Consider the following 25,407-nt stretch of genomic DNA (forward strand, 5'->3'; position numbering starts at 1 on the left):
ATATATAATACCACGGTAATATCCCAAGGTCCCATTAATCATGACCAAGGCCTAGCTGGACATAAGTAGAGCCCACATGACTAGACCGTAGGCCGAAACCCCGAGCTACCGAGGAGATGGCTAACCCATCTAGGGCGAGGACCGAAGACCAGAGATACCGAGGATATGGCTAACCCATCTAGGGTGAGGACCGAAGACTCGATGTGAAGACCAAAAATTTGAGCTCAAATAATTCAAAATGTACGCAAACCCATAATTGAAATTTGAAAAAGCATTTTGACACATGTTAAAATAAGATTTTAATAGCCCTTTGAAGGTTGATTATTACCCATAAAAATTATGTTTATGGCTAATAAAGAGGAAAAGAAATGTACCCTTTCAACTTCAATTGGAGTACCAAATAAAGATATTGGTTCAGTGAAATTCACGCCAAAATAACTCCAAAACAAAAACCACACCAAAATCTTTAGAATTTTCGAACTACACCAAATGTCAAAGGAGGGACGGAATTCTACAACACTTTCGACAAGAATGCTACGAGAATATTGTGAACATTAAATTTGGGTTCTTAAAAATGCTAAGTGCTAATTTTAAATATATAAGATATTGGTATTTTTTATTTAAAATGAATGCGAGAAAAAATATCTTTGAGCTAAGAAATCTATATCATTTTTGGATAACAAGCTCAAACTGTTTGGTCCTCCTTCAAATGGGTTGAGATGTACTCAACCCAACCCGTCCCATTTTTACGGCGGTGGCGGACCCAACCCAATTTGACAAGTCTGGTGAATATGTTTACTTTGCAATTATAAATTAGCTTAAAGAAGGAGTCCAAACTATAGGATATTCTAGTAGTTTGAGAATGTTCCCTGAATATTTACAAAACACACCTTCTGACCGAAAAATTGAGTTCGATATCAACATGATGCCGGGTGCAGCACCCATTTCAAAAGCACCATATAGAATGACACTAACAGAACTCAATGAGTAACTTCAAAAACTACTAGACAAAAAGCAGATTTGGCCAATGCATCACCATTGGGAGCAACTTTCTTATTCGTCAAGAAAAAAGACGAAAATATGAGATTGTGTGTAGACTATAGAAAATTGAATAGAATCACAATCAAGAACAATTACCTCCTTCTGAGAATCGATGACCTCTTTGACCAACTGAAAGGAGCTAAGGTATTTTCAAAGCTCGATTTTCGATCATGAAATCTTCAACTAAAAGTTAAGGTAGAAGATGTTCCTATGAGTATTGCCTTTAGCATAAGATATGAGCATTATGAATTCATAATGATGTATTTTGTTTTAACAAATGCCCTCGTAGCTTTCATGTATCTCAAGAATCATGTATTCAACTCATTCTTTTACAAGTTCGTGGTAGTCTTTATTGACGAGATTCTTGTCTACTCTCCCAACAAGGGAGACTACGAAGAGCACCTCCGGATGGCTTTTCAGATTTTAAGGGCGAAAGAGCTTTATGCCAAGTTCAAGAAATGTGAAATTTTTTTGGCCAGATAATGTGATATTCTCGGGTCTCATAATCTCCACTGAAGGTGTATCTATTAGCTACCACCCAGGAAAAACCAATAAAGTAATCGATGCCCTAATTCGAAATGACATGGGGAAGAAAACCCTCGTATCATTTTATCTGTTAAACCGTATTTACACGAAATGGTGAAGATAATTCAAGACCAAGATCCCGATTTGACAAAATCAAAGCTCAAGTCAAGTAATTAAAGACACTTGAATTCAAGACCGATCACAACATACTCTTTTTGATGAAATATAGATTGTGCTTGCAAGACATTGAAAGCTTATGTCAAAAAGTCATGATAGAAACACACAAACAAAATTTGTAGTTCATCCAAAAATCACTAAAATGTAAAAAAAAACTTAAATAATTTTTTTGTGTGGAATAGAATGAAAAGAGACACCGCAAAGTCTGTCTCTAGATGCCAAGTGTGTCAACAAGTAAAAGTTGAACACCAAAGATTTGGAAGACTGTTTCAACATTTAGAAATCCAAGAGTAGAAATGGAAGCAAATTTTTATGAATTTCATAGTAGGTTTACCAAAGTAATGTCAATGTCATGACAAAATATGTGTGATTAATCGTTTCATATGCCTAAATACAATGATATAACCATACCAAAAGTGAAGCTACTTGAGAGATGAAGGAGAAGATGCAGAGTCAATATCCCTACGTTTTTAAGACCAAGCCATCTCAAATTTCGATAACGAAACTTCCAATAATGAGAGAGTGATGTGAAGACCCAAAAAATTGGGCTCAAATAATTCAAAATTACACAAGCTCATAACTGAAATTTGAAAGGGCATTTAGACACATGTTACAATTAGATTTTAACAGCTTCTTGAAAGCTATTATTGCTCATAAAAATTGCGTTTATCGATATTAATTAGGGTAATAAATGCATCATTTTAGCTTATCCTTAGAGGCCTATAAATAGAGGCGTTGATTTAGTGAAAGACCACAGCGAAATCGCTCCAAAAAATTCTAGAGGCATTGATTTAGTGAAAGCCCACAACGAAATCGCTTCAAAAAATTCAGAATTTTCAAACAACACCAGCTGTCAACATATGGAAAAAATTCTACAACACTTGCGTTCAAGAGTGCTGCAAGAATATCAAGCCAAAGTTCTGTCCAAACATCGTCCAAATTCATGCAGAAGTCCTAGTTATTTTCAAGCCAATCACACCAAATTTCTATCATCTTTTGATTCAAGGACAATCAAATAAATGAGCTTATACATTTATATTTTCATAGAAGTTTTGTATACTTGTTTTCTGTAAATAGGCTTTTGTTTTAAAATGCAAATTTTATTTTAAAATAAAATATGTTTATATGTATAATTTAAAAGTATGGTTTTTCTGAAAATGTGATTTTTTTACTAATTTGTGTGCATTGAATAATGATGAACTGAACGATAGAGAAACGTATTTTGAATATTACCGATTATTGTTAACTACTTATCATGGCCTTATCCTTTAGAGATATGATATATAGGAGACTAATATCAATTTATCCATGAAAAACGTAGTTATTTCATTGCACTTCTGAAAGATGATTACTATTATTATTTATCACTGAATTTTCGATTATTATTATCCGAAAATTATTTAATTTGCTGTCAAAATCTACTATTGTATACGTATTATTTTCGAAACTGAGATAACTCCAGCCCCCATTTGTTGAGTGACGATCATATCACTTACTCACTCAAAATCCCTCTCAGATAAGAATGAGGAAAAGATCGAGGATGAAGAACATAACCAGTTTTGGGGATGCTGAAGAAAAATAAGACTGTTGTCTTTTTTTACTTTCGTTTTTGTAATAATATTTTTACATTTCCCTGCAGTAAAACATTACGCTATTATGTTAATTTGGAGTTGTAAAGAAAATATCTCGTTATCTATTATCTATCTATCTATTACTACTATAAATATATGAGTTTGAATTGTGAATTTACATCTATGTCCTCATCTTCATTAAATATTAAATTATCTATTACTACTATAAATATATGAGTTTGAATTGTGAATTTACATCTATGTCCTTATCTTCATTAAATATTAAATTACTACTATAAATATATGAGTTTGAATTGTGAATTTACATCTATGTCCTTATCTTCATTAAATAATACTCATTAATACATGTCACTTTGTTTGTTTATTTTCATATATTAATTAATGCAATCTAAACTAAATTGAAGAAAATAAAATTTAGCATTCATTTTTTTGTGATGCAATTTGCAATCCATTTAAAAATAAAAACTTATATCTTTAATGAAATTCAAAATGATAATCTAATCTAAATCTAAATCTAAACTACTATAAATATATGAGTCTATAAATATATGAGTTTGAATTGTTAATTTACATCTATGTCCTTATCTTCATTAAATAATATTCATTAATACATGTCACTTTGTTTGTATTGTTTTCATCTATTAATTAATGCAATCTAGACTAAATTGAATTGAAGAAAATAAAATTTAGCATCCATTTTTTTGTGATGAAATTTGCAATCTATTTTTAAATCTATCTATTACTACTATAAATATATGAGTTCAAATTGTGAATTTACATCTATGTCATTATCTTCATTAAATAATACTCATTTATAAATGTCACTTTGTTTGTTTTATTATTACTATTATAAATATATGAATTTGAACTGTGAATTTATACCTATGTCCTTATCTTCATTAAATAATATTCATTAATACATGCCACTTTGTTTGTTTTATTTTCATCTATTAATTAATGCAATCTTAACTAAATTGAAGAAAAATAAAATTTAGCATCCAAATTTGCAATCCATTTAAAAAAAAAATCTTATATCTATAATGATATTCAAAATGATAAAAATAATAAATATATGTTTTTGTTTGTTTTTTCCTAGCTATTAATGACTTCTAAAATATATACATCTATGTCCTTATCTTCATCTAAATTTAAACTACTATAAATATATAAGTTTGAATTTTGAATTAACATCTATGTCCTTATCTTCATTAAATAATATTTATTAATATATGTCACTTTGTTTGTTTTGTTTTCATCTATTAATTAATACAATATAAACTAAATTGAAGAAAAATAAAATTTAGTATCCATTTTTTGTGATGAAATTTGCAATCCATTTAAAAAAAACATATTTCTATAATGAAATTCAAAATGATAACAATAATAATATATGTTTTTGTTTGTTTTTTTCCTATCTATTAATGACTTCTAAAATAAATTAAAGAAAAATAAAATTTAACTATCTTTTTTTAGAATGAAAAATTTAGCTACCATCTTCTATAATGAAATTAAAATTTATTTTCTATTTTTTGGAATGAAATTTTCACTCAGTTTTTTTTTAAAAAATACATATGTCTTTAATAAAATTTAAATAGTAGTAATAATAAATACATATTTTGGTTTATTCTCCCATCTTTTAGTAGATTCTAAAACAAATTGAAGAAAAATAAAATTCAGTTAACATTTATTGGAATGAAATTTACACTCTATGTTTTTTTTAAAAAAACTATATCTTCAATGAAATTTAAAATAAATAGAAGAATAATGAAATTTACGTTCTATTTTTTAAAGATGAACTATATTCTTATTTTAAAAATAATTATTTTTGTTTTATTTATCTCTTTTTTTGTTATCATTTGTGAACTCTATCTTTATTTTATATGATGTCATTTTGTTTGTTTTCAATTTTTTCATTAATTAATAAATTTTAAAATAAATAGAATAAAAATGAAGTTAGCGTTTTTTTTTCAAAATGTTATAGTTATCCAATTTTCGAGTAGGTCTTTTATAAGACGGTATCAAATAGATAGATCTCTAAGACGAGTCGACATTTTTTATTAATTAATGTTAATGCATTTTAAAATAAATCGAAGAAAAATAAAGTTTACACTATTGTTCAAAATTTTATAGTTCTCCAATATTTGAGTGAGACGATTTCATTGACATATATCCTAATTCGGGTCTACCCAATCATTTCCAGAGAGAAAAACATTGTTTTTTCATGATTCGGGTCGGATATGAGACATGTTTCACAAAATTGACCCAAATGGATTAACCTAAAAAATATTGGATACCGAATCAAAAGTAAAAAAAAAAAAAAAAAAAAAAAACCNGCCTCCTAACAGGAATGATGAAGTTATTTCCTTGAACATAACCACACACACTCCTATATTTCCTACACTACATCTTGTGAACTTGTGTGAAGAGCAACCAACGACGCGTAAATGCCATCTTGAATCTTCATCAATGTATCATGCCTACCCTTTTCAGCAATGACCCCATTCTTCACAACTGCAATCGTATCCGCACCTATTATGGTCGAGAGACGGTGTGCAACAACGATGGTGGTTCTGTTGACCACCACTTTGTCTAGTGCATCTTGTACTATTCGTTCCGACTCGGTGTCTAGTGCACTTGTTGCCTCATCAAGTAGAAGAATTTTTGGGTCCTTCAAGATTGCTCTTGCAATGGCGATTCTTTGTTTTTGTCCCCCGGATAACTGGACTCCTCGTTCCCCAACGTTGGTTTCGTAACCTTGAGGTAATCCGGATATGAAGTTGTGGGCATTGGCGGATTTTGTTGCTTGAATGATCTCTTCTTCTGTTACTTCACTTTGTTTTCCATAGGCAATGTTGGCGCGGATCGTATCGTTAAAAAGAACAGGTTCTTGGCTCACCAATCCCATTTGTTGCCTCAGCCAGTAGAGTTTGAATCTTCGAATATCTACTCCGTCCAGGAATATTTCCCCAGAATCAGGGTCGTAAAATCTTTCTATTAGGCTAATAACTGTTGATTTACCACTTCCACTTTCTCCAACAAGAGCAACCGTCTGAAAAGCAATCGGAAAAGACCATTTTTAAGCTGTTCAAGTGATAATAGAAGAAGATATGGGAAGAATGGTGGAGCTTTACCTCACCAGAAGGGATATTTAGGCACAAATCCTTGAAGATCTGGATGTCAGGTCGTGTTGGATACCTGAAACTTACATGTTGTAACTCAATATCACCCCGAATACTGGGCAGTGTTGTGCCTTCGTCACTGCCTGAATCAATCTTAGGTTGGCTGTCAAGTATCTGAAATATGGAGGCAGCAGAGTCTTTAACTTTGTTAACATCTGGAGCTGTTGCACTTGCTTGAGAAACTCCTATGGCTGACATCGTAAGTGCAAAGAATACCTGAAAATATAATTATTTCGACCAAATTAACGGGCATGAAATAACTAAGAATCGGTCCAAACAAGTAAACCACGAGCAAAAAAATCTTAAATTACCTTGAATACTTCACCAAATGTTGCTTCATCATGTTTCACAAGAACCGCGCCAATATAGAAACAAAAGGCATTTGCGCAATATAGTGCCAAAGAGCCGACACCAAAACTTGCTCCACTAACAATACCGAGCCTGACTCCTTGCTTCAAAGGAGCCTCACATTTCTGCTCATACATTTTCATTACCTTGTCTTCAGCACCAAATGATGCCACGGTTCTGATGCCACTGACTGCGTCATTTGCTACTTGGCTAGCTTCTTCATACATCACCTGCATTATACATATATCACATCTTTTGCAACAAATGGTAATTTTGTTTTAATGAACAACGGTTTCAAAGAAACCTTGGCATCGGCACTGAAGCCTTTGTAGAACTTCATCTGTAAGAATCCTTGCAGACCAACGAACGGCAGCACGAGAAGTATTATGATTGCCAATCGCCAGTTTGCCGTAAAGGCAATAACAAGACCGGCGATTACAGTTGCTATATTTTGTACTATCAGAGCTAAAGCATCTCCTACCAGACTTCTTACATTCGAGGCATCAGTAGATAGCCTTGCCCCAACAGCACCGCTATATTCAGAAAAACCACCCATATTAAGTATTTCTTTAAAATTATAAAACCCAATGCATGTCGTACACCAAAAGTATAGCTGATAATAGTTGTGAAACTTAAATATTTAAAAGTAGAGAACAACCCAATCAACATGCCACAAAAAAATAAAAAATTAAGAAAATGCCACACAAAACAGTAAGGATAAATATCATTCCTTACAGAAACAAGCCACAAAAATGTTAGTGTTTCCTTAAATAATAAACAAAAGAAAAGAAGAGGAATTACCTTGAGTTGGCGGGATCATCAAACCAGCTAATTTCTTGGTGCACTATCTTCTTGAACGACAAAGAACGGATTCTTTGAATCAGTTTGCCACCAGCAATTCCAAAAAAGTAGTTCTGAACTGGTAATGCAACCAATGTACATGTGCCTAAGACAGCAAACATGAGTCCCCAAAATTTTGAGTCACTCCTCAGTCGATGTGGAGGTTCAAAGAAAATTTTAATGGCTGAAGAGAGCAGTAGGCCAAAAATCGGAAGAACTACACCGTGGGCCCCTGCACCGATGGATCCAAGTAGCAAATACAACAACTCTGGCTTATTTAGGTAGGCAAGCCGTCTAATAGAAACTCTCTTACGTTTCTTCAAAGTTTCCGCATTGTTTTCATCAATGCAATCACTTACTTCAGCTTCTCGGATGTCAGAAAAGCCAGGAACACCATAGGTGATAGTGAATGAATGCCTAGCAGAACCGTTGCTTGTAGATCTCTTCATTGAAATTCTCTGACTCGAAGACTTTCTCAAGCTTTGATCTATTTCAGCAGCAGCGTCTGCTTTCTGAAAGTTGGGTCCCCTTGAAAATTCAGCCTGTTTAGCTCCTTCTTGCATGCGAACAAGCTGTGTGTATGCTCCCTCGGGATCATTAATCAATTCAGCATGAGTACCTGGAATTAAATTTTTCATAAAAATACATGATAAATAAAATCGTACTAATAAATTAAGTTGTTTATAATCATGTACCTTGTTCTACTAATTTCCCAGCATGCACCACTGCAATAAGGTCTGCATTTCTGATAGTTGTCAACCGATGTGCAACAACCACTGTTGTTCGATTCAACATAACATTTTCAAGTGCTTCTTGAACAATAAATTCTGACTCTGCGTCTAGAGCACTCGTTGCTTCGTCAAGAAGCAGTATTTTCGGATCTTTCAAAATGGCCCGAGCAATCGCGATTCTTTGCTTCTGACCACCGGAAAGCTGAGTACCATGTTCACCCACCATTGTGTCAAGACCCTGCAACCATAATTTTCTATTACAAAATCTTAAAATATAAACTGTAAATATTAGAACGAGTAAATAATTTACTATACCTGGGGTAGTATGTCAATGAATTTAGCAGCATTGGCAAGCTCAGTAGCCTTCCTAATTTCCTCATCAGTAGCATCTTCTTTGCCGTATAATATGTTTTCCCTCATAGTCGTAGCAAATAATATAGGCTCTTGACTTACAAGACCCATTTTTCCCCTTATCCATTGGAGTCTCAGGTTCTTTAAATTCACCCCATCAATCAGGATTTCTCCAGCATTCGGATCATAAAATCTCTCGAGTAAGCTGATCACCGTGGACTTTCCACTCCCACTTTGCCCAACCAGAGCTGCAGTTTTACCACTAAGAACATGAAGTGAAAAACCCGCAAAAATTTGGACTTCTGGCCTCGCTGGATATCTGAAGTGCACGTCCTTCAGTTCTATTTCACCTCGTATGTCTTCTAGTACAGTTCCACCGGCATCAGATGCATTGATTTTTGGTGTTCTTTCAATAGTCTCAAACATCTTGTATGCTGCAGCTTGACCTGCTGCAAATGCATTTATACATGGAGAAGTCTGGCCAAGTGACCTGATCAAGACCATTATAAGATTGAAGAGCAAAAAACAAGTGAAATCTTTCTTCATCGCATAAAAATGATGACACTTACATCCCCCCGGTCATTATCGACATAATAACGTTGATGACATTCCCTCCATTATAACCTTTTTCTACGATTAATTTGGCACCATACCATACAGCAAGTCCATAAGTTCCGAAAACAACCAACATCACAGTACCAATTCCAAATCCTGAAGCCATCCCTTGTTTGACAGTTGATGCATAAGCAATCTGCAGTTTGCTCTCGTAATTGTCGATCGCCTGTTTCTCTCCCGTGTATGATGCAACCTAAGGATACAATCGATCATATTCCTCATAGATAAAGGTACTGTACTTTAATGTAATATGGCCTTCTGCAAATTGGTCATTGAATTTTACCGTTCTAATTGCTCCGACTGTCTGTTCCACTACATTTCCAGCTTTCGCATATGCAATTTGCCCACGACTCGACATCTTTGACATGATAATTGCTGAGATTCCTCCAGCTAGGACAAGAGCAGGAATGCAAGAAACTAACACCACGGCTAGGCGCCATCCTTTGCAAAAAGCAATGATAAAGCCACCGAAGAATGTTGACATAAATTGGATAAATTTCCCGACCTGTGAAAATCACTTACAAGTAATGTTTATTCGGCGAACTCTGGATTACCAAACATTTTTTTTTATTGGAATTACCAAACTTGAATTTGCAATTCATTCACCTATTGTTGCTTAAAAAACTTACTTTTTCACCCATAGCTTCTTGGATAAGAATAGTGTCCCCAGACATTCTCCCTATGACCTCTCCTGTTGTTGTTTGAGTATCAAAGAACTCAATATCTTGCCTTAGAATGGTTTTCAAGTACAACCCTCGTATTCGAGTAGCTTGTCTTTCTCCAGTCACCATCCAACATACCATTTCTGCAGGGAAATCGTGTCATTCTGCTTTTAGAAATTAGCACATCTGTGCAAATTTATTGTAATCCATAATAGAGTTTCACTCGATATTATATGCTACAAAAGCAACTGACTGGCTTTGATAATACTCTCTGCTCTAAGGAACGTCGCAAAGATTCGAGCATTCATTGATAAATCAATGACTATATAATATATGTGCCATAGAAAAGAATACAGTATCCACTTACGAAGAAGTGAAGCACATCCGGCGCCAATTCCCAGGTACACATATTTGAGGGATACCTGTTATATATAGAGTGCAGATGAGTTTGCTTTAAAACATTAACAATAAAGGGATACTGAATATCTTTGATATCGGTCAAATTTTAATAACCTTGAATTGCATTCAAAGTGGTAAAAAAAGGGTAGAGTATGCAAGGCAAGTCAGTCATTAACAGTCAAAATATCCAAAGCTTTTTCATAATAATATCCGGATTTCATATTCAGGGCGATCAAGATTTTATGTTATTATAATTTAATTTGTATTCTTAGACAACAACAATCTCTCTTAAGATGATATAGAAAAAACTTATGATCACGATTTGATCGGTTCGCAACACATATATTAGCTCTGCATCTTCTGATCATTTGCACAACTGATCCAAATAATTTAATGTTCGAGCAGCCTTCAAAAACTTGTTCAAATCCTTTAACCAGCAGTTATCTTATTTCAAATCCTTCGACAGTTATAGCCTCCCATGTCATTGAAAAAAATCTTTGGTGGGTTAGTGCGAAATGTACCGAATTAAAGCACATTTTCATAGTATCTACATAAAACAGGATTCCAAGTCCAGTGCTCTGAAACCCTACCAATTCATGCAGCAATAAATTCAACCAATATAGAATGCAAAAAATCACGAAATCCAAACAAAGAAACCCAGATTTCAAGCGAAGAAATGCGAAAATAAAAGGCAAAATCACCTGCGTCACTTCATGCACAACATCTGATTGATTGGCCCCGCCGAAAGAATTAATCAACTGGCCAAAAATAAGAGTCATGAGTGGCTGTGTCATCCCATTGGCCATCGCGGAGATTGTCCCAACAACGATGAGGGCCACATCGAACCTATCTGCAAAAGAAAAAAGTTTAAAGAACGAAACTTTCTGGTCTCCTTTCTTCTCTGAAGAATGCTTCAATGTCTGGCCTTCATCTTCCGCCATTTTTTGTGTACTCTTTAATTTATTTTCCTCAAGTTTCCGATACAATGATTCTTGAATTGATTTCAAGAAAACAGCGGCACTTTTCTCGTAGGGTGAAAATAATGAAGAGTTTTCAGAAACTTGAATTCATGATTCTTGAACCGTATACGTTCCTTTATATAATATATATACACATTAACCAAGTTTCCCGAATTTATTGCGTTTAGATATTCATTGATTCAAGAATTAACCCCTTCTAGAAATTCTTGAAATAGACATTCAATTCTACTTCTTGAATCGCAAGAATCAGCTCAAAATTTTCTGTAGTATATTGAACAGATTTGCCGGATTTCTAGGATTACTTCTAAATGAAGGATGGCTTCTAGAAGTTATTAATATGGACTTATTTACTCATGCAAAAAATGCATGGGATTTAGAATTCCCTAGTTGATAAACAAGATATTTAAAAAATCCTCGTTGTTGATAATCAAGATATTGAAAACACAGGTGATTTATAATTTTTGTATGTTGAATAATATTATTTTTGACTGTTAAATCTGATTCTTAAATAACATTTTAACAAAACAAGGGAATTCTAAATCCATGGATTCTAATTCCAAATCTTATTTCATTGACTTTCGTGTATATATGTAATATTTTATTATTTTTTAAAAATATTACCATGCAAATTGCAATGTGTGTGTATATATATATGTATATATAACGTACATATGATAATCATATAATATATAATTACATAGCTATATGTAATAAATAAATTGAAATATGAATGTTATTATTGGATTAATAATTACCCTTTTTATTTTTAAATGTTCGACGAAAATTGGCTTTCATAATTATATATATGAGGGTGGAGGTTTTTTTCACTGTCAACTGAGTTCGAGTTGAGGCCATTTTTCTAATATTGGGAGACTCTTTATGATTTTATGGATCGTGAAAAACTTAATTATCTTGCATGCCTCTGCCATAAATAGTTTCGTTTCATTCACGATCTTCAGCATGAATGACGAGTCTTCGTTCCTCCGATAAAGAGATTTGAGTAGATCTTTTGTGAGACGATCTCACGAATTTTTATATGTGAAACGGGTCAACGACCTTATCAATATTCACAATAAAAAGTAATACTATTAACATAAAAAGTAATATTTTTTTATGGATGTCCCAAATAAAATATTCGACCCACGAAATTGATCCGTGCATGAGACCGTCTCACAAGAGTTTTTGTGAAGATATTTTGTTCCACAAGTTTATTTGTTTAGTTTCGTGTAAGTTTGACTTAAACTTACCAAATTTTTAGGATGTTTAAAAATGTCAATTAATTCCTAATATTTCAAGTTTTACATTTATATTACTTTGTGTATAAAATATGTGTCAAATTTGTTCATAAATGGCCTAACCAAAGAGGTTAATTTTTTTTCCCTATATACATAGGTTTGAACCTCTGGACACGGACCGATAAATATATTGCACACATTTTGAGTAAAAAATTATATATATATGATAAACATAAATAAAGGAAAATAATTTTTTGTCAACTAATTTGTCTCATTTTGATTTTTAGTCCATTAAATTTTTATAGTTTCATTTGGGCGTACTTGTTTTAGTTTTTTATTTTTAGTCATATTTCATCAAATATTAGTTCATTTATGTTTTGTTAAAAACCGTCGCAAAATTTAGCAAAACTCGTCGTTAACGACATATATTTTTGTAATTAATGATGTCAGAAAATACTTACGAATCATCAAGAATTGCTAACTTGTTTGGTGGGGGTGATCATTATGCGGTTTTTTTTTTACTAAAATCAAATCGAATTGTCATGTAAGGTTCGGTTTTAATTTTTTTTTGTAAGTTGCGGTTTTTTAATTAAAACTTAATGCATTATTTCGAGCGAATAAGCAAATTTTTTTTATAAAATAAATAAACAAGTAAAAACCAAAAAAATAATGAATTCAATTTTCAAACATAAAATCAGGCAATACAGGTGAAAATAGTAACACAACACTTATTTATTTTATTTTAAAAATAACAACATAAATGAATTTGTTAAAATGTCAATGAATGCCTAAAAAAATATAGTAGTAGAACAGTACTATATACTTTAAATTTATGAAATTAATGATTGATTAGAAAATCTTGTTATTATTATNCCATGACTTGTTTTAACTATACTAGAGGTACGTGATAGTCATAATTTTTGGATGGTACCATAAGTAATATTGCAATTTATTTTATTAGTATTTAGCGGCTAAAGCTAATTTTCTACTCATATTTATTGTCATATATTCTGATTTCCGACCGAGTAAATGACATTTATTTTTGTCTCAATGCCCTAAATATAAGTTTTGCAAAAGATGGAAAGTTAGGAGAATTTGAGAGTACGGGAAAAATGACAAAACTTACAATATTTTGAATAAGCATGATTTTGCGTCAACACAAATTAATGAAGGGGAGACATAAATTTTCAGGCCGGTTAATCTTCAAGAAATTAATGAAGAAACAATCAAATACACAAATAATCACATCACACAGTGCTCCATTAGTTTGATGCTTAAACTCGCGATCTCCTTGAAGAACTGCCATGGATAGCAGCTATGTAAAAGAGTTGAGTAGCTGACAGGATTATCAGGAAAGCCTCCATTGTTCTCTGTGAAATTACAAAACCATTAATGATTTCATTATGTTTCTTACATTAATCGTAAAATCGAGGGAAAATTACATTTTTTAATTATTTTTTTACGTTATCAAAGAATTTGTATTTTTAGTCATGTGACATGCATTTCTTTTTTTATATTTTTGATCTTGTTACGATGGATTTTCATATTAAGTCATGTAACTAGTATGTTTTTTTGGTCTTAATTCTAATAATGATAGAAAAATAGAAATTACCGGACCAACAATATGATATTCCCGAAAATCAAATATATCTTTTTGAAACTACTCACCAGACGGGCATTTCGAATATGTAGTTCAATCTCCTTGCATGCAAACCTGACCAGATCAAAAAGTAGAAAACATTTCTGTTAGTTGTCTAATGAAACTAAAAAATACATGTACAAGACATGCGTGTCTTAGAGATGAATTTTATGTTACCCCATGGCTAGGAGTGTAAGAGTCCAGGCAATGCTGGCAGCAGACACAGCAGCAGGCAAGCTATCGGCATCCCAGTGTCGTAGATGGCTTAATCCAGATATAGCCGAAGCAACTCCAACCACGCCTGCTATCAAAGCAAACACCACAAAGAAACCGGTGGCAGCATTCCCCATCGGAAAATATATAGGCGAGAAATGTGCGGGTAAATCAAATCCTGGACCTGTTACACACCCCCTCAAAACCATATATATATTGATCAGTACTTAGACACCTTCTATTTCAATATTGTTTTGCATTTACAGAGAAAACGAAATATTGTTTCGCTTAAAAGAATGTTTATTAGCATACATACCAATGATGAAACCGTGATCGATTGCTCTGTTCATAGCCCATCCACCGATACCCAACACGATTGTATACATGCAGAAGTTGAGGAACAAAAGCAGTCCCGCAACAGGCTTAAGCTGCTCTGATCCTGCCATTCTTGAATCTGTGTATGGAAACTTTTCAGATATCTATCGAGGTATATGTTGTTGCAGAATGACGAAAAGGCTATGTTTTATATAATTTACAAGGTTGCTGGACTTGGTTCTTTTCTTGCGAGGCTGCGTCTTCTAAAGGGGTTTAGATGGGTTGTAAAGTATATGCTTTGTGTTGAAGACAGGAAATGATACGTCTCAACTTTCATTAAGACATTTTGTGCAGAAGATTACTCCAAAGGTGCTGCAAAGCATTGGTTGTGCATTGAGTTAAAGAATATTCTAAGCTAGATTAATTTACACGAAACATTTAGGGTTATTTTTACCAGAAATTATTACAACAATTTTTATAAAATTTTTTATAAAAAAATTCCAAACTTATTTTATTGTTTATAGAAATTTAAAAATATCAGATTCTTACGAAAGGAAGTTATTAGCATATTCGTGAAATTTTATTTTGTTTTTAATGCAATCGTAATATTATTAAAAATATAATATTTAATGCACTCGTGGTGCGATTATTTAGTCAATTAATATTTAGAAAAATTAACCTTTTCGCAGAATCAAGTATCAATTATATCATATGGTATTTTAGCGTTATTTCTTTCATCATTTTGTAATGTAATGTTGCAAAAACTATTGCATTTTAACCGTAAAAATAATTTTTATATGATTCTAATGAGAATTTTCGTATATTCAAGCACAAAAAAAATATGAATCACACATTTTCTGAAATATTAAAAACGACATCTAAATTTGATTTTCGTATCACACACGAGATAACAAAAATCAAATTTAGAAAAAAATTGTTAAATTTGGTTTTTAGCATAAGGCAAAAACTTGTGTGAGACGGTCTCACGAGTCGTATTTTGTGAGACGGATCTCTTATTTGGGTCATCCATGAAAAAGTATTACTTTTTATGCTAAGAATATTACTTTTTATTATGAATAGCAGTAGGGTTGACCCGTCTCACAGATAAAGATTCGTAAGACTGTCTCACAAAAGATTTACTCTTACCGTAAACCATATTAAATTAACAAAAAAGGAAACTGAATTGTCGTTATAATAAAGCATATCATAATCAAAACACAAAAACTAGTCGAGCAAATAAAAATAAAGTAAATATTTAATTCACTTATAACTAGAAGATAATAATTTAAAATCTATAATATAATTTTATTTTTGGATACTTTCGAGTGAGAGGAAGAGCAGGGTTTTCAAAACCGCAGGCATCTTTGGATAAAACAACTCCTCGCGTACGATTTCACCGCAGCATTTCTCTACTGCTAGACTACTTGCGTTTGCCGGGAGTCTTCGAAAGTGTGTTTCTTTGTTTTCTGCGAGGAAAATAACTCAATTGTATTTATCAATTTGTGCAAATAAAGTGAAGCAGGGTGATTCAGGAACCGGAAAGCCGGAGCTTTGGCATTGCGGGATAGATCTGCCCGGAAAAAACGATGAGTACAAGCAGGGGAAGCAGCGGCGGAGCTGGGGTACAATCCATACCAGCTGGGTCTCGGATGATGGTGCAGAGCTTGAAGGAAATCGTGAGCTGTCCGGAGACTGAGATCTACGCTGCCCTAAAAGACTGCAATATGGACCCTAACGAGGCGGTCAATCGCCTACTATCTCAAGGTTTTTTCTTTTTTTTTTCTGGGAAATCTCTAATCTTTTGAAGTTTTTCGGTGTGACGTTGATTTTGGTTGTTTGGGTTGTTTCGTATTTCGGTGCGTGGTTGAGGGATTTCTGCTGGCCTTTGGTTGAAAGAGTTAATGTTGTTTGGGGTTTAGTGGCTTAGGAAAAATAGGTAAATTAGAAATCAGAGACTTGAAATATATTGACGTTATGTGAGGCCTATGTTTGAATTTATTTGGTTGATCCTCTTCCTCAAGATGTTTGAGGAAACGTTGTTTTAATTTAAAAAATATACAAACTAGTTCCCTTTTAGTTTTTGTTAACTAACCCTATTTCAGTCATGGAATTGAATAATGTTCCCAAGCATTTGTGTGCATGTGTTTCTTTCCTTTGCTTTTATTTATTTGAATTCCCTCATCTTTATAAATGTGATGACATGAAAACATGTTACTTTATTCTGAATTATTTACATCGTGAATTTTGAAACTTTGCTAAATCATGTAAAATAAGTAGCCTTGGGTAATTAATATATGTGCAATGCTTGGATTTACTCATACATTCTTTGGGTGCATACTTATATGTAGTCGCATGTAGATTCGTAGTTGTGTGGATTAATGTTTTTATCCGTGAAGGCAAACATACATGTCCCCTGTTTCTGTTATGACTTGATTGGGTTAAGACGAATAATTTCCTTCTATTGCTACGACAATGTAATTTTTTAATCTTTCTATTGTTTTTTAGCTTCTGCGGCTGGTTTTATGGTGGAACTTGATTTTTTCATTAACAGAAATATTTAAATGTCATTTTTTGCTTTTGGCTAGTTTAAATTGCAAAACTAAACAATGTCACTTCCTCTGGATCATTCATCCCTAAAATTTTGTTACTTTATTTATTTCACCTTAATTCTGATGGGTGGTTGTAATTGTTTAGATCCTTTTCATGAGGTGAAGAGCAAACGAGAAAAGAAGAAAGAGGTGCGTGAATTTCATCGACGCTTTTCACTACTGGTTCTGTGTTGACTCTCCTCTTTCTTAAAATATTAAATGAAAAAAATGGCGTGTTCATCACCCTGCAGGTGTAGTTTGTGGCATCTAGAATTCTCAGCCGTGTGTTAGAAGAGTGTGAAATGTGGATACATCTGGGTTCACTTGTGGGCTAAGTGTTCTGGAAACAAAATGATTTGTTTTCTCTCCTTGAACACTGCCCTTAAAGCCATAATTACTTGGCTTTATCATGGGCACTGACATGTTTGTTATCTTTGATTTATTTTTTATTTTATATGTTGACTGGTTGTTTTATTTGATTTTAGGCCAGTATTGATGGTGAAGTTTTGGATTAATCATTCATATACATATGAATGTGTGTAATCTTGTTTATATTTTGTACCTTTTTAGGGCAAAGATACTACTGAATGCAGGCCTCGTGGTGCTAATAACAGTTCAAATCGAAATGGAAAGAATGCTGTCGATAGGTACCTTGGTCGTGGTAGTTCAACTCCATACAGTTCCCATGGTACTTCTAACTTCTGTAATTTTTAAGTCTATCTATCATTAGGATAATTGAGGACATTGAAAACCTATATAATCTTACATCTTCCTTGTCAGATTCAGTTCCTATTCATGGCAAGGTGGCAGATAAGAAAGAAAATGGATCAACAATACATACGAGTTATTTATCTTCATCTGCAGTTGTTGCTGGAAATAATAAAAGCAGTGGTCCTCCCGGCCTCAGGTTGAAACACATCTTGTTAAGTTTGTATGAGGTTGTCGTAAGGGTTAAATTTATCATTTTGAAATTTGAATTGATAAATGACTCTGTGGTATTCTGAAACTTTTCTTCTTGTTGGCCTTCTTTGTAGAGAAGCTGCCAACTGCCCTTTTTTTTAGATGGATAATCAACATTTTTGCTGTTTCAGCTTTTGTGATGTATTAAAATCTGTGCCCACGCTGCATGCAAATGTAGAAGACGTGCGCACATACTTATTGTACTGTATTCTAGTGATCTAGCACCATTTATTTTACAATTGGATTGTTAGTTCTTAAGATTTGCTTTCTTTGTTGCATGCAGATCACGTCTTCACTTTGATGATGCTTTAACCTTTGTACTTTCTTGTGTTTGTTTGCTGACTCTGTGTTGTAAGGTTTTAAAAAACTGAAAAATTGTTTCATTGCCAGCAGTCCTTATATATTTGTTGTATTGGCTCTTTGCTTTTGATGATCTTTCACGTCTTTTGCTTTCTCATTTCCGTTTATTGTGTGATATGTTGCAGTAGTGTTGCCGTTGACAGTGAGCCATCAGACACCGAGCTATCTTCTGGATTTCAAACTGCATGGGTCGGTGTTCCTAATCAGTTATCCATGGCTGACATTGTGAAGATGGGTAGACCGCATAATAAAGCACCTAGTGCTTCAAATGCATCTCATTATAACACGAATGACCAAAATGACGAGGGTCCTATGACAGCTGCATTACTTCAGAATATAAAATTTTCAGAAGATCAAGTTTCTGATGTTCATGATTCAAGAGTTTCTTTGGCCCAACAGGTTCCCAGCAACAATGATTGGCCGTCCATTGAGAAGCCTGCCCCTAAGAAAATACTTTCTTTACTGGAGTATCATGTCGACTCGGAGCCGCACTCAGAGCCATATGATGCTTCTGTCAACAATATTAGTCAGCAGTTTGACCCCGAAGATGTCCAAGATGCAGAAGTAGTTGCCAATCCTGGAGCAAATGATGTAGGATCTGCTTCTATCTCTGGTAGGAAGATCCAAGAGGATGATTCAAGAGCTGCATCTCTGTTTGAGAATGACTCGCGTGAGAACACGGGTTCATTCCAACATCAAGTCCGTGATTTCGAGCATCATGAAGGTGATTTTTCTTGATGTCCATTTTACTTTAGCACTTAAATAACAGTCATATTCCTCCCTTGCGAGTGTAAGTACTTACCTCCTGATTCTCGTGATACCTTTGACTAACATTGATTAAAAATTAGTTTATGCTAAACTAGATTTTGGCGTATGCAATTAAAATCGAAAATGTCATCAATGACCCTTGCTAGTAAATTAAGTCATTCTATTCTTGTCCTTATTTGTCAGTTTTGCTATTTTTTTTAAATGACTCTTGTGTTACAATTGAGGATTTCAACATGTGTGGTACTGTGGTTAACTATGTGGCAAATTATTTTGTTTCACAAGTATCTGTATATACTAATGTTTGTGGTTCAATAGAAGTTAGTGTTAGCCGGCTCCTTAAGTGTGATATTTTTTCAGATGAACCTGGTGCTTCAGTGTCATCAGTAGCCAGAAACCTTGAACAATTAAATATAAAGGACGGGAGAGGATTACCATCTGAAACAGATGCCCCATCTATTATAATTCCTAAACATTTGCTTGTTCAAAATTCGGACTGCTCACACTTGAGCTTTGGTAGTTTCGGGTCTGGCATCAGTCCTGCACATTCTTCTGGGCCTATGACATCCGTGCCTTCAAAAATTCCTTTGGAAGAGACGCATGGTGAGGCTGATTTGTCGTCGATTGAGTATACGAACTCTAGGTATAGAATTTTCTTATCTTTCGAGAAAATGTTTTTCTTTTTCTTGTTTGTATTTCAAACATTCATGCTCCAAATATTTTTCATCCCAAATTCCCAATTTTGTTGCAGAAATACTGTGTATTTCGTTGATTCTTCCATCCGAAATACTTCTGATGCTAATTTGTTTCATACGACTGGTGTAAGTTCCGGGAGTTATGATGCATCATCTGCATCGCAACCAGAAGATTTGAAGCCAGAGCACGCTGAATTGGCTCGTGGAAACCAGTATCCCTTTCCAGCATCCAACACTGATTATACCTATAATGAGGTCCAACAGCTGAATGCAGCGTTCAGTCAGTCCCAAACAAGCTCCCAGATGCAAACACTTACTCCCTTTGTTAGCGTTATGGTAATATATAGTTGAGACATTCTCTTTGAGAATGATTCTTCCAATAACTTCGGTTTCATTATGTGATGTTTCTTAGGGTCTGAATGCATTGCTTCATTTTTGTTGTTGGCAAGTAAGAAAGGAAAATGAACATGATTTACGATTGACGTTTGTACTTTCATTATCTACCCTTTTTCGGTTACAAAAAGAAAGGATTCCATGATTTCAAAGTTGATATTCTTTCCGTGTTTGTCCGCATATATCATGCAATAAGTCATTCTGATCCTGCACGTAATGAAGTGAAAAATTGTTTCTATGGTTGTCAACTTCTCTGCATTTTTTAAGGATGAGGTTCTTGCTTTATACAATTGTATTAGTCTGATACATTTAAATGCTTCTTACAGATCTTCCTTTGTTTACTACTCTTCTAGCTTAGTGCATTTAACATTCAAGGAAATTCCAACTCTGATTTTTAAATATTATTTTCAAGAAATACATATAGTCTTTCAGAAATTTATGCTAGCTTTACGAATCTGTAGATACGAGTTATGTTGAAATCTGTTGATATCAGTTTTGTCCATGCTATTAATGTGTATTTCTGTGCCTTTGAGCTAGAGTTTTGAAGAGATTCGGTGCTTATGATTCCCTTTGTATAGTTGCTCCGAATTTTGAGTACTGTGTACATTTGATGTTTGGGTTCAACACGAAGATACACCCTCCGATTGTTCAGTGAAGCAATCTTGAGTTGTCTTATACTGGGGAGGAGTAGCCAGTAGATATATAGTTCAAGAAGTGGTCATATCTGTATGGATCTTCAATTATTATAGTGGTTGGAAGTTGAAACGGTGACATGTTTAATTCCAGTTTTTTTATTATTGACCCACTTGCACGATTTTCTCAACAATATCTCTGATCATCTCTTGCTTTTCTAGTCCATCACATTCGTATTTTGCTTTTCTTATTTTATATCATTCTTTTCATTTTCGACTGCTACTGGGATATATGGCTTTATTATTGAAATTTTTCCTTAGATTTGTTTCTTACTTGTATTGTTTTCTTGATAGCAATCATACACAACACCATTACCAAGTACACTACTGGCATCAAATGTGCCTTCCAGTACGGAATCTGATCTTCAGTTCTCGCCATTCTCAGTAGCACAATCATTATCAGCTAAATATGGCAGTTCTGTCTCTTCTATTGGTGGCTCAGCAATTTCCATGTCTGAGGTAACCCATGCAAACTTCGTAGCTGATATTTTTTTGTCATTTTCTGTTACAGTTGTTTGTGTCTTGTACCTTTGTCTCAGTTTGTTTTAACGAACATTATCATCTCCAAAATATTTAGATTTTCCATTTCGTGGATTTGAATTTCCATACTCCATACTGGAATTATCATATAATAATAATTATCTATCAAATGAGCTCTTTTGTGATTCGCTGCTGCCCATGCCCCATCATCATTAACAAATTACTTCCTTGACTGCCACTATCAACCAATGCCTCTAACCTTCTACCTCTAGCATAGCGTCTATGTTGTAATATGCAGGATAAATTTTTTTATTATCATTGTATCAATGAAACAACTGGACATGGACATGGATCCCGAATAACATATTGGGCATAAACAATTTTATGGCCACCATTTTCTGGAGAAAACTGTTAACCTCTTTAGGGTATGGCTGATTGAGTTGTGATAAAGAATTGATTGTTTCATACCGAGTATGGTAGCTGATTGTGTAATTGGGATGCTGTAGGCCTTGAAGACTGCTGGTTTTTCATCAATGCAGTCTGATCCACAGGCTATTTCTGGAACTAATGTTGCCACTGGACCTCCCCTTCCTCAACACCTTACTATACATCCATATTCTCAGCCCCCTCTTCCTGTAGGGCCGTTTACCAACATGATTGGCTACCCGTTCTTGCCTCAAAGTTATACTTACATGCCCTCTGCTTTTCAACAAGCATTTCCAGGCAACGGGACATATCATCAATCTCTGGCTGGAGTACTTCCTCAATATAAAAATAGCATTTCTGTGAGTAATTTACCTCAGTCGTCTACAATCGCTTCTGGTTTTGCTGCCTTTGGGAATTCGACTGCCATTCCTGGAAACTTTCAGATGAATCCACCTTCTGTCCCATCTGGTGCAACTCTAAGTTATGATGGTGCTCTGAGTTCCCAATACAAGGATAACAATCGCTCCGTCTCATTACAGCAGGTATGTTGCTATGGCTTTAAGAGTGCTTAAACTGATTCTTCTGCATCAATGATTTTCAAGCTCCCTATTTTCTCCGTAGAAGCGGTTATAACATATTTATGTAATTAGCTTATGTAAGGCGTATGAAATAACTGAATTTATTTTCAGAATGATAACTCGACCTCGTGGCTTCATGGGCTTAATTCCAGAACTACGTCAGCTGTTCCGGCCAATACATTTTATAATTATCTGGGGCAAAATCAGCAATCTGGTGGATATGGGCAAAGCCAGCAGCCACCACAGAATTATGGAACTCCAGGCTACCCTAATTTCTATCATCCTCAAACTGTTGCCTCACTTGATCAGCAGCAGCAGAATACAAGAGAAGGGTCACTTGGCCCCCAAGGACAACCTAAGCTTTCCCAGATTTGGCAAAACGGCTACTAATCTCTGCATCTCACCCCCTACTGGTCTCTCCAGGCGTGAGTTTGAAAGAGGACTTTCAAGGAGCTCGATATGATTTGACCGTCCTCTACCCCATGCCTTGAGCTTATATTTATGTATCTATCCTCGTTGATGCAATGTGGACATGGGTGTTAGTCTATCTGTTGGTGGAGACGCTTTTCCTGTTCCACTATTAATTTAGTTTCACCCCTTTTACTTTGAGAAATCTTATCTGGTCAACATTGCAAACGTTGAATGTCTAATCCTGGTTCTGCATCTTTTTTATAATTGGAATCACCCCTGTTGATATTAACTACGCATTGTCTGATAATCGAGTCCCTGTTTTTTTGTGCTGTATCAAGATGAAATTTTGCATATAGCTGGGCCGCTTAATGATTAACTCTTTGATCCGGGTATGCGGCAATCAGGTTAGTGGAAAACTTATTACTGGAAGTTTGCATGCATCAATTAGAGCAGTTGTGTCCTGTTGCATCAACTTGGGATGATTCTGGTTTAAATATAGAACTGAAAAACATGCGAGTATAATGGTTTTTGGACAAGAGTCACAAGTGAATCCATTGAGATTAGTTTTGCTCTAACCTAGATGCGATGAGGAATTTCACCACTCGAACACAATCAACAAGTCCATTGTAAATACTCGAACTCCACTATCAGTTGGAGCAGGTTGTTTAATATTTAAACTCGGCATTGTATTCAATGTAATTGATACGATACAAGCAGCAAGAAGATACAATTGAACGTATCAAATTGAAATACGTTAGCACGTCCCATCATGTATAGTTAAATGTGTGTGAGTAGTCCGAACTCTATCAAGATTCAACACACTACGACATTTTCATTCATTCGCACTATAAGCAATATTCCAAGCATCTCAAACTTCGATGCTTACCTAATTCCTTTCTTCTGAAATTCAATGTTAATGTGGATAAATGGTTCCCCGTTTCAGATACATGATAAGGAGGCAAACAATTGCCATGAAGACTACCTGCAACCAAAGCCAACCACTTTACATGCTATTTATATATGATGTAATTTATTCGATCTTCTTACTTGAGTTTGAACCATGTCCTTGGGGCTGCTGTGGTTTGTTCTGTGATTCCACAACAGGTTATACATGTGGTTCTGATGCAGCTGGCCAAGTGTCTGCCAGCGGAGCACAATGAGTTGAGTCGCATTGAGTTTAAAATCCCCAGATATTTATACTATGTATTAAGTCATTTTTCGAGGAGATGACTCATGTATTTGTATGTTTGTATACATTAGTGTTATTTTTTATTTGGTGTGATCGAGCCTAACTGACTCTACATGTGATTGTTGTTTGGTTTGATGTCTTGGATTATATTTTCGAGTATATAAATGTTGTGTTCTGAAATTTTTGGGATATCCTACGTACGGAGAGGTCGTGCTGAAATTCTGTAGGCCTAAATGAATTTTTATTTAATTCACTTTCACTGTTTACGTTAAAAAATCCTGGTTGTTTGGTAATTAAATGTTGATCGGGAACACGGGTCACAGTTGGTATCAGAGCCAGTTGAAGTATGCTCGAATTAGAGTCTAGCACACTCGAGTTTAGAAAAAAATAAAATTATTGGTTATGTGATTAACTAATTGCTCTCATTTGGATTATTGCTATGTTTATTTAAATTAACTGAATTAGAGCTGGTAGCGAAGTAAGATTGACAGATAATTTATAATTTTCCTCGTTGACTAAGTTTTAGAATTCTTTGAACTCTTCAGTGCTGAATTATTATTTATGCATGTGAAGTAATTCCTCGAGTCTCGTAGAATGGCAGCTTAAGGAAGAGACAGAAAAGAGAAAAAAGTTGTTTAGAAATTAGAAGCTCAAAATGTGATAGGAAATCACGAGGTTGGCTGGGGAAGACGAGGTCGTCATCCTGTAGGGAAACACAAAATGTTATTGTTGAACGTGAGGTGGATCATGAACCACCAACCTATCCAGAAAGACATGTATCCATAAATGTTGAAGTTGTTCATGGGGTTCAGCAGTTGACACAAAGAATGAAAGAAACGGAAATATTGATTTCTCAATTTCAAGGTATACGTCCTCCAAAGTTCTTTGGGAATGAAGGTGATGAAAAAACATCATGGTTGAAGAGTATGAATTATTTATTTAATTTGGCAGAGTACACTCCAGAGTTGAGACTTAAGTTAGTTGTTTACCAGCTCAAAGATCGAGCACAACTGTGGTGTGAAGCTACA

The 25,407-nt window shown here is 34.4% G+C and overlaps 3 protein-coding genes across 7 annotated transcripts; 1 reads left to right on the top strand and 2 right to left on the bottom strand.

Annotated features, from left to right (window-relative positions):
* Nucleotides 1-5,664: 5,664 nt before the first annotated feature.
* On the bottom strand, nt 5,665-11,502 carry LOC140958633 (ABC transporter B family member 9-like). The gene is made up of 12 exons (XM_073416154.1): nt 11,162-11,502; nt 10,429-10,483; nt 10,029-10,204; nt 9,683-9,904; nt 9,354-9,592; nt 8,749-9,274; nt 8,398-8,671; nt 7,664-8,321; nt 7,167-7,395; nt 6,826-7,092; nt 6,467-6,730; nt 5,665-6,384 (listed from the first exon to the last, which is right to left on the bottom strand). Exons 1-12 carry the CDS (start codon nt 11,399-11,401, stop codon nt 5,731-5,733), a joined length of 3,804 nt encoding a protein of 1,267 aa, XP_073272255.1. The 5' UTR covers nt 11,402-11,502; the 3' UTR covers nt 5,665-5,730.
* A 2,417-nt stretch (nt 11,503-13,919) lies between these two features.
* LOC140960229 (membrane protein PM19L-like) lies at nt 13,920-15,034 on the bottom strand. Its single transcript, XM_073418418.1, has 4 exons — nt 14,844-15,034; nt 14,492-14,711; nt 14,344-14,389; nt 13,920-14,045 (listed from the first exon to the last, which is right to left on the bottom strand). Exons 1-4 carry the CDS (start codon nt 14,971-14,973, stop codon nt 13,950-13,952), a joined length of 492 nt encoding a protein of 163 aa, XP_073274519.1. The 5' UTR covers nt 14,974-15,034; the 3' UTR covers nt 13,920-13,949.
* Nucleotides 15,035-16,160: 1,126 nt separating this feature from the next.
* LOC140958907 (uncharacterized) lies at nt 16,161-23,463 on the top strand. Of its 5 annotated transcripts, XM_073416499.1 has the most exons (11): nt 16,161-16,227; nt 16,357-16,606; nt 17,537-17,580; nt 18,001-18,118; nt 18,211-18,337; nt 18,876-19,474; nt 19,876-20,158; nt 20,267-20,546; nt 21,590-21,754; nt 22,282-22,743; nt 22,891-23,463. In XM_073416499.1, the coding sequence occupies exons 2-11, from the start codon at nt 16,429-16,431 to the stop codon at nt 23,167-23,169; spliced, it is 2,535 nt and encodes an 844-aa protein (XP_073272600.1). In that variant the 5' UTR covers nt 16,161-16,227; nt 16,357-16,428; the 3' UTR covers nt 23,170-23,463. The 5 variants fall into 5 exon arrangements, with proteins under 5 accessions (XP_073272600.1, XP_073272599.1, XP_073272603.1 ...); XM_073416498.1 differs by having other exon boundaries at nt 16,168-16,606; XM_073416502.1 differs by having other exon boundaries at nt 16,168-16,606; nt 20,342-20,546.
* Nucleotides 23,464-25,407: the final 1,944 nt, after the last annotated feature.

This window comes from Primulina huaijiensis, chromosome 15, assembly GCF_012295235.1.
Source record: "Primulina huaijiensis isolate GDHJ02 chromosome 15, ASM1229523v2, whole genome shotgun sequence".
Taxonomy (NCBI): Eukaryota; Viridiplantae; Streptophyta; class Magnoliopsida; order Lamiales; family Gesneriaceae; genus Primulina; species Primulina huaijiensis.

Coding starts and splice junctions, on each gene's coding strand:
- LOC140958633 (XM_073416154.1), bottom strand. CDS start 11,401: ATGGCGGAAGATGAAGGCCAGACATTGAAGCATTCTTCAGAGAAGAAA. Junction 10,484..11,161: donor TTGTGCATGAAGTGACGCAG/GTGATTTTGCCT, acceptor TATATATAACAG/GTATCCCTCAAATATGTGTA. Junction 6,731..6,825: donor CATTTGGTGAAGTATTCAAG/GTAATTTAAGAT, acceptor TTATATTTTCAG/GTATTCTTTGCACTTACGAT.
- LOC140960229 (XM_073418418.1), bottom strand. CDS start 14,973: ATGGCAGGATCAGAGCAGCTTAAGCCTGTTGCGGGACTGCTTTTGTTC. Junction 14,390..14,491: donor CTTACACTCCTAGCCATGGG/GTAACATAAAAT, acceptor TGATCTGGTCAG/GTTTGCATGCAAGGAGATTG. Junction 14,046..14,343: donor ATATTCGAAATGCCCGTCTG/GTGAGTAGTTTC, acceptor GTAATTTCACAG/AGAACAATGGAGGCTTTCCT.
- LOC140958907 (XM_073416499.1), top strand. CDS start 16,429: ATGAGTACAAGCAGGGGAAGCAGCGGCGGAGCTGGGGTACAATCCATA. Junction 17,581..18,000: donor AACGAGAAAAGAAGAAAGAG/GTGCGTGAATTT, acceptor GTACCTTTTTAG/GGCAAAGATACTACTGAATG. Junction 20,159..20,266: donor ATTGAGTATACGAACTCTAG/GTATAGAATTTT, acceptor ATTTTGTTGCAG/AAATACTGTGTATTTCGTTG.